Source organism: Carlito syrichta, unplaced genomic scaffold (assembly GCF_000164805.1).
Source record: "Carlito syrichta isolate Samal-C Ts95f unplaced genomic scaffold, Tarsius_syrichta-2.0.1 Scaffold295544, whole genome shotgun sequence".
Lineage (NCBI taxonomy): Eukaryota > Metazoa > Chordata > Mammalia > Primates > Tarsiidae > Carlito > Carlito syrichta.
The window spans coordinates 135,818-147,985 of NW_007239640.1; the positions used below are offsets into that span (position 1 = coordinate 135,818).

The window sequence follows — 12,168 nt, forward strand, 5'->3', positions numbered from 1 at the left end:
TCAGAAGCTACTATAAACTCCACCTTCTTGGTCAACATTCTTAGAATAGTCAGATCAGACTGGCAAATTTGATTTATTGAGACTGTGCAGGTATGAGGAAGCTCCTTATGTACTGATCTAGGACTGATCTCCAAATAGAGTTAAGTAGAAAAAAAAACAGGTGCACAGCAATCCATGCAAAAAGGATGGACAAAAAAGGAAAGCTGTATACAAACTTCCCACACATATTTCTGCTTGTATATGTACAATGTATTTCTGGAAGAATACACCATCAACTGATAACAATGGTGTCTTTAAGGGAACAAACTTGGTATCCAGGAAATCAGGCAGGAAAAGGACTTCACTTACCAACCTTTCTGAACCTTTCTAATTTAGAAATGTACAAATGTATCATCTAAACAAGAAGCTTACACACAGCTCACACACCATATTCCCAAATCAATTATGTATCCATCTCATAATTTTTCTCTTTAGATACAAGAAAAACATTTCCACAAAAACAAATCAACTTCTTCCTAGCTATTTTATACTTCTTTATTACCCCCAATTTTTACTTTGGGGGGGAAGACCATTAAAGTCTTTAAGGACCTGCATTGCATTACTGCTCACATAACACGCTACTTGACTGCATACATACCATGCTTAAATCTTATCCAGAAATGTAGCATGAAGTTCCAAAAATCATGCTAAAATAATTAGCATAAACAAAAGATCAGACTGTTTGTGATTCACCAGAAATCCATTCTAAATAATGGAGCAAAACTTAATTAGTATTCTATGTTTAATATTCTGAATTATTTGTGTCCCTCTCTCTATCCCTCAGCCAGTGAGTAGACATGATGAATTAAAACAGTTATCTTGAAAAGTAGATTTACCCCTGAATTATTTTCAGAGCACTTAATATTTTAGGGTGTTAGGAAATTTCTCCACTACTCTGCAGGTAAAAAGCCTTTTATCTAAAAACCAGAAAGTCTTTTTCAAAATTTTCACCTTACATTCTCAAGTTCCATCATGTTTCTTGAAAAAAGATCTTATTGCTTTTGATAATGTTAAGATGCCTTTCTTCTCGCATATAAACATTTATAGAAAGGAAAAAAAAGTCATGAAACATTGTTTTTGAACAGATACAATTAAGTATTTGCATAATTTCATAAATATTCACTAGAGCTTTGTAAATATATGTATGTCAGAAACTCAACAGTAATGCTGCTCAAAGCCTGTGCCATCAGACCCCTCCACTGAAACCTACCTTGTAAAAAGATTCTTTTAATATTTCAAACACAAAATGACCTGGAGGGTCTAAGAGGATTCCACTTTAGCCGAAATCACACTTTACAATCAACAGTTGTTCCAGACTCTTTCAGTAAAAATATATTTCCTACCATGTACAGTCACATACTGAGAACTTTTTGCAAACTTTATTGACTATGGAAATAAATCTAGGCAGTGTTAAATCTGAAGGCCCATGTTCCAAAGAGGAAAAAGAGAACAAAGAAATCTTCTATGTAATCTTAAAGCTAAATGAGGTCTCTTTCTTTCCTAAGAGGCATGTGGACACATTTTAAAGCTCCCGACTAAGAAACTATTCCCACCCACACTATGAAACACAAGATATCCCTGAAGACTAATAAAAGGAGGAAAATTCAGACATTAATGGTCAAACATGGTATGATTCCACTTATCAGAAATGTCCCCACATAGTCAAGTCCACAGGTATACAAAGTAAACTGGTGATTGCCAGGGACTGAGGGTGAGGGGTCAGGGGGAGTGATTGCTAATGGTTTCTTTTAGCAGTAATGAAAAATTTCTGAAAGTAGACAGTGATGAAAGTTGCACACCACTATGAACATACTAAAATGATACATTTTATGGTATATAAATTTGATTACAAAAAGGTTATTTTTTTTTTAAAGGAGGAGAAGGAGGACGACAGTCTAAGCAGTGTCCATAAAACACTTTTATTAGGAAAAATATTCCTCCCTACAATGTACGCTCATCTTGGAAATTCATAAAGCATATATTAGAAGTTCTGAGGCCGGGCGCAGTGGCCCAAGCCTGTAAACCCAGCACGCTGGGAGGCCAAGGCAAAAGGATTGCCTGAGTCCAGGAGTTTGGGACCAGCCTGGGCAACTTGGCGGGCCAGCGAGACCTCGTCTCTACAAAAAAGCAAAAAAAATTAGCCAGGCATGGTAGTGCATGCCTGTAGTTCCAGCTACTTGCAAGGTTGAGGCAGAAGGATTCCCTGAGCCCAGCAGGTTGAGGCTGCAATAGCTGTGAGCAAGCCACTGCACTTGAGCCTGGGCAACAGAGTGAGACTTCAACCCCCGCAAAAAAAAAAACAGTTCTGAAAAGTCCTGTAGAAACATAGTAACTGTACTTCACCCAGTTTCCCAAACTTACTTGACTGAAAAAAAAAAAACCCAGTTCACCAAGCCTACTAATATCCACCTGAACTTATGTTCCCTGGAAAACATCAGGCAAATCTACTCTCTATATTCTACAAAACCAAAACAAAAAAGGGAGGATCAGAAGAACACTATTCATCACTGTGGAAATGAAATGCACCAACAAAAAATGAACTTTTTAAATAAATTCCTATCTATTATCTAATCCAATACATTTCTAAGAAATATTTTAATAAATTTCTCAAGTTAGTCAACTGAGAATTTTTAATGTTAAAATAAAATTATAACTTAAATATTTTCCACTATAAATGAGGATATATTAGAAAATATAATCCAGCAGACTTCCACTCTCCTAGAATACTCTTACATTATTGAATTTCTAGAGTCTGATTTATATCAAAATCATAATCATAATCTATAGCACTTACAACTACAACTAAAGACTTCAACAAAAACACACTTTTTTTTTTTTTTTTTTTTGAGTCAGAGTCTCACTCTGTCGCCCAGACTGGAGTGCAGTGGCCGCTCCCGGCCACCGCACAAAAACACACATTTTTTATAAAGCCATCAACAAAGATATTAACTAGCTAAAGAGCTAATATAAACTCTAACTCCTAAATAACCTCAAAACAAACCAGTTCAGCTACATATAATAACTTGTTCAAGGCCATGAATATACTATTATACAACAGAAGCAAATCACAAAATATGTAACCTAGTACTCCGACTTCCATAAAGTATAAAAGCCATTTGTTTTTGTTTTTAGGGATACAAAATACAAGGAGTGCTATAAACAAGAGTAATGGCATGGTAAAAAAGCAAAATTCAGGAAAGAGTTAACTCTGAGAAAAGAGGCCTTCAAAGAGAATTAGGATGTTCTTATCTTAAACACTGGTGGGCACAAAGAGCCCACAACTTTTTTTTAAATTTATGCTCTAAAAAGAAGATATAAAACTTCAAAGTTTCTACCATTTAAATCATAATACCACATATTATTTGTTATCAACTCTATATAATTTAATTTACTTTATAAATATGGTATTTTTTTAAAAGTCACATAAAAGCAGTTTTCCATGTACATATTTACCAGGTACATGTCATATTTTGTTACATACACAGAATGTACAAGGTAGGACACCCAAAAATCTGAAATTTATTTATAAAAATTGTGTATTTATTCTTAGATGTTTAAAGTTCAGTCACCTTCAAAGTACTCTTAGTTTGATGCAATATAAGTATTGAGATACTTTTTCCACTGCTCAAAACAGTTTAAGAACTTGTCGATTTTAGTGCTTCTACCAATTGTTTCACTTCTTCCACACTGGCAAAATGTTTCCCTTTGAGTACTATTTTCATTCAGGGAAACAAAAACAAAATTGTTCAGGGCAAGAATGGGTTAACAGGGAGGGCACAACACAGGAGCCATGCCATTTTGGGTCAAAAATTGCTGAATACTCACGGCAGTGTTAAATCACCCATCATGAAACGGACAAACATGTGGAAACAATCTCCAAAAAAAATTCACTGAAGCCAAATGCAGCCTCCTACAACAATGCTAGCTGGTACACTGATGCCCATGGGTTCCTATAGCATGAGAAGCCTGTACTATAAGGCGCCCACCCTCTAAAAAATAATTCTTGTTTTCTTGTATAATGATCAAGTCAGGGTACTTCGTACACTACTTTGATCATCTGTCCTCTCTATGTGTTGGGAACATGTCAAGTCCTCTCTTCTAGCTATTTTGAAATATACACTACATTGCTGTTAACTAGTCAACTTTGCTATTGAACACTGGAACTTACTCCTTCTAACTGTATGTTTATATTCATTAGCCAACCTCTCTTCATTCCTCCACCCACATGCCCCTTCCTGCCTCTGGTATCTATCATTCTACTCTCTCCCTCCATAAGGTCAATTTAGGAACAGCAATTTTATTTTTGTCTACTATAGAGGATCAGGAAGATGGCGGCCGAGCCAGTCAGACTATGAGAATCCCAGGATGAGCGAGTGAGTGGCAGATGAGTGAGGGCGAGGGAGCTAGCGGCCAGGGCTCTCCTGGTGCAGCGACTGGTACCACAGCTGCTGGGCCTGGACCCCAACAATTTCCGGGATGCAAAATCCCAGAGTCATTTTCTTTTGCTTTTTTTTTTTTTTAATCAACAAACCCTCCCTGGGAAGAAAATGCTGGGAGAGACTAAGTGGGGGCTCCAGAGCAAGTGGCCTGGGCCCTGGAGTAGCTGGGGCTGCAGCTTCTCTGCTTGGTCCCTGGATCTTCCGAGGCTGCAGAAGCCCAGGGCCATTATTTTTTTAAAGGGACAGAAGTTTCCCTGTGAAAAGCAGTGGGGAGAGACTGTTGCCCCAGGCTCTCCCTCACAATTGGCAGGAGAGACTGCTGGCTCCAGGCTTTGCCTGGCCACTTCAGTGCCTGGCAGGGCACTGGCAGCAGGGGCTGCAGAGAGAGTCTAGAGGCAAAGTCCCACCGAAGAGGACAAGAGAGGCACCCCAACACCATCTTGAAGGCAGGGCAGGAAAATGCTCCAACTTGCTCACCATTGAGACAGACAAAGCCAGGCAGGAGCCTGGAGTCAGTTGCAATAGGAAAACTCCATTCCAGGATAGGCCTGGCTAGGATACCCCCTGCAAGTTCATACCTGGGGAAGCGACAACCCTGCACCACCCCATGAGAGATCTTCCTGACCATATGAGAGTGGGAGGGGAGGTCTGCAGCCCTACCCACCTCCTCTTCCCCTGCCCCAGACACTGAGAAGAGAGTGAAAGTGGTGGCTGTGCAGGATAGACCTGATTAGAGGAACAATTACAGAGCCTGCCACAAGAGGGCAGGGTTTTTCTTTAATTTTTTAAAAATTTTTAAAAATTCTTTGTTATTTCATCTATTTTTTGAATATTTTTCCTTTGTGCATGAATGTGTATGTGAGGGTCTGATCTGCATCCCCCCCCCAAATTTTTTTTCCTCTGTTCCTTTCTTCTTTTTTTTTTGTTTTCTTTTTATGTGTGTATATGAATGATTGAGTGTTTCACCTTTCAATTTTGTTGCTGTTATTGGTTTGTTTTTGTTCTTCTGGATTTTTTTATTTTCATTTTTTATAGTTTAAGGTGTGTGTTAATATATGTGGGAGGGTTTGATCTGAATTCCCACCCCCCAGTCTGTTTTTCTTCTCTATTCACTTTGAGCTAGGCATGTGTGTGTGTGTTTAGTTTTCTTGGGTTTTTTGTTGTTGTTGTTGTTACACTGTGCTGTTATTACACTTTATTTTGGGATGTGTGTGTGTATATGTCTATGTGTGTGTGTTCAGTTGTTTTTTGCATTGGTTTCTGCTTTGCACTGTCATATACAGTGGTGGTGGGGGGTGGGTCTCAGGGAATACATACCACAATAAATGAACATTGTCATTTGCAAGTAGTATCTGAATCCTAGTGCCCCATCCCCTACTTTAGTCAAATTTCAAAAACTACAAGAGACAACAAAGCTTCCCATCCACCGTGCTATTTCAAAATAGAACATATCCAGAGCCAAGATCAGGGAAGAATAGAGAACTGAGCAAACATGAGAAGGGAAAGCCTCTCCCACTGACATTGAGTAACAGAACTAAAGAGAAAAACAAGAGATATGTCACAAATGAGAAAACACCAAAGGAAGACCACAGGCAATTTCAAGTATACCAAAGACAAAACTCCTGAAATATCAGATCTTGGTGACCAAATAATGGAAGTCACCAACGACTGGCCTCAGAATAATACGACAGGGATTAGGCAATGAATGGAAAGAGTAAATAAGACTCAAGAAAGACAAGATACAACACTGAAAGAACTTGTAACAGAGATTTTGGCAATAAAAAATTTCATCCAGGAAATAAATAACAAGATGACAAGCATGGAAAGCAGAATTAATCTAGATGATGAAAGAATCTCAAAACTTGAAGACCAGAACATGGAATTAACCCTATCTGTAAAAAACACAGAAAGAAGACTCAGAAAGAAAGAACAAAGTTTACAAGAAATGTATGATTATATCAAGAGGTCGAACCTACACCTGAGAAGAAAGGGAAATGGAGAACAACTTGGAGCAAACATTCCAGGAGGAAATTCAAGAAAACTTTCCCCATCACACCAGAGATGTGACCAGTCAAGCACAAGAGATACAGAAAACCCCCACAAGATATCAAATGAGAAGACCAACCCCTAGTCACATAGTAATTTGCCTACACAAAGCACAAAAGAAAAAATCCTAAAGGCAGCAAGAGAGAAAGGTCAGACTACCTACTGGGGAAAACCAATCAGAATAGCAGCAGACCTATCAGCAGAAACACTACAAGCAAGAAGGGACTGGAGCCCTATATTCAAAGTCCTCAAAGACAAACAATTTCAACCAAGAATTTCCTATCCAGCCAAGCTCAGCTTCTTCAGTGATGGAGAATTAAAATCCTTCCCAGACATCCAATCTCTAAGAGATTATGCAGCTTCCAGACCAGCTCTACAGAAGACACTTAAAAAGGTAGTAAGCACAGAAGAAAAAAAAAGAACGACCACAACTTCCCAAGAGAACAGCAGAGCAGAGAATCAACAGAGAATACAGCACAAGAAACTTGAAAATACACACATATATCAACCCCAAAGCCAAAAGAAAAAACTTTATAAGAACCTCATGACAGGGATAAACAATCACATTTCAATAATCAGTCTGAAAGTGAACGGACTAAATACACACTGAAAAGACACAGAATGGCAAACTGGATAAGAAACCATGACCCAATTATTTGCTGCATCCAGGAGACTCAGCTCACTACAAGGGACGCACAAATTAAAAGTTAAAGGATGGAAAACGGATCACAAAAGAAGGCAGGAGTTGCGATCTTGGTATCAGACAAAACAACCTTCAAGCTATCAAATATTTTAAAAGATGCAGAAAGACACTACATAATGATATAAGGTTCAATCCATCAACAAAAAATATCCATTCTAAACATATATGCTACCCAACACAGGAGCACCAGGATTTATAAAGCAACTACTAAGTAAACTCAAAAAAGATATTGACTCTAACACAATTATAGCAGGGGATCTGAATCCCCACTAACAGCCCTACATAGACCAATGAGGCAAAAAAATCAACAAGGAGTTCGAGAACCTAAACTTGACACTCAACCAAATGGACTTAATAAATAACTACAGATTATTCCACCCAACAACCACAGAATAGACATTTTACTCATCACCACATAACATACTCCAAGATTGATCACATCCTTGGTCATAAATCAAGCATAAACAAATTCCATAAGGTTGAAATCTTGCCATGCACATTCCCAGACCACAGTGAAATAAAAATAAATATCAACACCAAAAAAAATTTCCCCAAAGCCCACAAAGACATGGACACTAAACGTCATGATGCCTAACAACTACTGGGTCAACGCTGAAATCAAAAGATTCCTGGAAACAAATGAAAATGAAGAAACATCTAACTAACACTTTGGGATGCCATGAAATCAGTTCTAAGAGGGGAATTTATATCTCTACGAGCACACATCAAGAAAACAGAAAGATCACAAGTGGAGAGCCTAACAAATCACCTAAGGGAGCTAGTAAAAGAAGACCATCAAAACTCCAATTTTAACAGAAGATTCCAAATCACCAAATTATGAACCCAAATATGGGACACAGGAGACAAAAATATCATAGAAAACATCAACAAAACAAAAAGTTGGTTCTTTGAAAGAATTAACAAGATTGATGGACCCATAGCAAGAATGACTAAGAAAAAGAGAGAAAAAAGTCCAAATAAACACAATCAGAAATACAAAAGATCAAATCACAACTGATCCCGAAGAAATACAAAAGATAATCAGAGATTACTATGTATACCTATATGGAAACAAACTTGATAACCCAAATGAAATGGAAGACTTTCTGACATCACACAACCTCCCCAGGTTGAAACAAGAGGACATTGAGACACTAAATACACCAGTAACAACCCAGGAAATTGACTCTGTCATATGAAAACTACCTACAAAAAAAAGCCCTGAACTGGATGGCTATCCAGCAGAATTCTACAAAATATACAAGGAAGAGCTGATACCAATCCTACTGAAAGTATTCCAGGCAATTGAGAAGGATGGAATTCTCCCCAAATCATTTTACAAAGCTAACATCACATTGATATCCACACCAGGTAAAGATTCAACACAGTAAGAGAACTACAGACCAATATCCTTGATGAACATAGGTGCTAAAATTCTCAACAAGATTTTAGCAAGTTGGATCAAAAAATACATCTCAAAAATCATCCACCCTGCTGGGCTCGGTGGCTCAGCCTGTAATCCCGCGCCTTTGGGAGGCTGAGGTGAGTGGATTGCCTGAGCCCGCAGGTTCGAGATCCACCTGGGCAGCGAGACCTCATCTCTACAATAAATCAAGAAATCAGGTGGGCATGGTAGCGCACACCTGTAATTCCGGCTACTTGGAAGGCTGAGGCAGAAGGATCGCCGGAGCCCAGCAGGTAGAGGCTGCGGTGGCCGGGAGCGGCCACTGCACTCAAGTCTCGGTGACAGAGTGAGAATCCAACTCAAAAAAAAAAATGCTCAGCCTCACTCATCATCAGAGAAATGCAAATCAAAACCACACTGAGATACCACCTAACCCCAGTAAGAATGGCCATCATTGATAAAACAAACAACAACAGATGCTGGCAGGGATGCAGACAAAAAGGAACGCTTCTACACTGCTGGTAGGAATGCAAACTAGTGCAATCTTTTTGGAAGACAGTGTGGGGATTTCTGAAAGAACCAGAAATTGACCCAGCAATTCTCCTATTGGGAATACACCTGGAGGAACTCAAATCATTCTACAAAAAAGATACCTACACACACCTGTTTGTTCCAGCTCTATTCACAACAGCAAAAACATGGAACTAACCATGTTGCCCATTGAAGCTGAACTGGATTTTAAAAATGTGGTACATATATACAATGGAATATTATGCAGCCATAAAGAAGGACAAACATATGGACTTCACAGCAACTTCCATGGATACTCAGTGATCTATCACAGAAACATAGAACAGAGTACCGTATGTTTTCACTCATAAGCGGCCCTTGAACAATTATTATAATACTATAAGGGATTGGCAGTAGTGGGAAACTGTTAGGGGAGGGGGGTGGGATGGGCAGTTGAGGGAAACTGCTAGGGCAGGAAGAGGCATACCTCATCAACAAGGGTACCTGCATAATCAACAGTTGTATACCTAACCCTAAACTGTAATTTATAATTAAAAAAAGAATAGCAATTCTATATAGGTAAGTTCATATATTTAAAATCAACATTTAGCTATAGAATGAAATATAACATTCTATTTAACATATGCATAATAAATTCATAACTGGTTATTCTCACATCTAAAACTGACGTGGATGTAAACTCTAAAGCAGAAATATTTTTAAAATACAAATAACATGAGTAATTCTGAAAAACAATTATTAGTATTACACAAAATATCCTAATATTACCTGGGACAAGATTCAAAGGTAATCTTCTAGGTGAAATTGCTCTGGGATGCTGCTTACTAATTTCTTCATAAATTTGAAGCCTCTCTTCTAAAGAGCCTATTATCAGTAAATATGGATAGATTCATAGCATCAAAACTTTTATCTATGATAAAATGCTAATAAACTTTATGTCATAAATAAAAATTACATTAACTATATTAAGCTGCTTTCATCAGGTGGTGAAATACTATTACCAGTAAGTCACTATTTTAAACCTGAACTTCGGAGAAACCCAAAATTTCTTTCATCACAACAGATTCTATATATAACTGAAATCACATACACAGAAGGCACATAAACTCAAGATATGCTATACTTCTCTTATAATCCTTTAGCACACAACTCATGACAAAGAAAATCCTTTTATAATGTATTGTTTATATCTTATGCAAATACTCTAAACCAAAGATGCTTACATATATTCCCATAAAAGTCTGCAACACCTGTTGACTAGACTTTTAAAAAGCAACAGTTAGCCAGGCTCAGTGGCTCAGCCTGTAATCCCACGCCTTTGGGAGGCTGAGGTGAGTGGATTGCCCGAGCCCGCGGGTTCGAGACCTGCTTGGGCAGTGAGACCTCATCTCTACAATAAATCAAAAAATCAGCCGGGCGTGGTAGTGCGTGCCTGTAATTCCGGCTACTTGGAAGGCTAAGGTGGAAGGATCGCCGGAGCCCAGCAGGTCGAGGCTGCGGTGGCCGGGAGCGGCCACTGCACTCCAGTCTGTGCGACAGAGTAAGACTCCAACTCAAAAAAAAAAAAGCAACTGTTTTATAATTATGATTGCAAAAGTTTTATATTTAAAAAGAACTAAATTAAAATATTTGATGAAACTTCATTATAAAGAATTCTATTAGTTCAGATACTTTAAAGTGGCAATCATTTCTGCCAAAAGATATAAAATATACTTCTAACAGAAAGTTTTAACTTCTCCCCCAAGAACCACCTAAATTTTATAGAACCACATAGAGTATTAATAAAAACTGTGTTACTCTAAAACAACAACCTGGCCGGACTTGGTGGCTCAGCCTGTAATCCCACACCTTGGGAGGCTGAGGTGAGTGAATTGCCTGAGCCCACGAGTTCGAGACCCACCTGGGCAACTTGGCGAGACCTCATCTCTACAATAAATAAATAAAAAATTAGCCGGGCGTGGTAGCACATGCCTGTAGTTCCAGCTACTTGGAAGGTTGAGGCGAAAGGATCGCCGGAGCCCAGTAGGTAGAGGCTGCGGTGGCCAGGAGCGGTCACTGCACTCCAGTCTGGGTGACAGAGTGAGACTCCAACTCAAAAAAAAAAAAGAAATTAAAACAACAATCTGAAGAACAGGATTTGGGTGTAGTTCATTATTCTAAAATAATATCCTACATAATGTACAAAGAGAGACTACATGCAGTGTTTTACATAAGCAATAAGACAATTTACAGCAAAATTTTAAGAAAAAGCAAACAAACAAAGTGTTTTTGAACCATAAGGCATTCAGTGGATTTTAATTCAGACCACAGAAAAATAAACCAGGTGCTAACAAAACAAGGTTCTCTCCATATAAAATGTAGTGTTTAGTATCACAATTGTGAATACTACACTTTAAGTGGTAAAGCTTTATTTTGTTTAGACTCATTCCTTCCCTCAATGTTTGGGAGGTCCAATGTAGTTGAATACTAAAACCTGAGATATGTGAAAAAAATTATCACATTCTGTTAATAATTTGGAGACCTCACAAAATATTCAAGACCCTTGTACTTGGATGCAACTGTATATTTTTGAAAAATAGTTCTCATATTTATGCCTCATCTTAGATAATGACAAGCTGTAAGCATAAAATAAATTTCTTCACCACCCAAGATGTAGTAAGTCTTATAAATGCCATTAAATGAATATTAAGACAAAACTGAACCATTTCAATGCCCTATCTGAAGTCACAAGTTGGAGCTCCAGAACTTACTTTGGGGAAGAAAAGGTCCTAAGGAGCCTAAATGATAAAGTAGTGTGATTAGTTTTGCAGTCAATATATCTTATAGTAACCAAGGATCTTGACATATGGAACGTTACATTTATTTTACCAAAACATTAAAATTATTTTATTAATTGCAACATTGTGACTAGCAGTTTAAAGAAAAATTATAGTTATCTCACATTTTCTTTCTTTTTTTTTTTTTTAGTTGGAGTCTTACTCTGTCACCCAGACTGGAGTGCAGCG

At 38.0% G+C, this 12,168-nt stretch overlaps 1 protein-coding gene across 1 annotated transcript in view; it reads right to left on the reverse strand.

Annotated features, from left to right (window-relative positions):
* NAA16 (N(alpha)-acetyltransferase 16, NatA auxiliary subunit) overlaps window positions 1–12,168 on the reverse strand; it is a 71,978-nt gene that overhangs the window by 41,681 nt on the left and 18,129 nt on the right. The window contains exon 7 of the mRNA XM_008054515.2: window positions 9,932–10,027. Coding sequence (XP_008052706.1) covers window positions 9,932–10,027 — 96 coding nt within the window. The remainder of the gene's footprint in view (window positions 1–9,931; window positions 10,028–12,168) is intronic.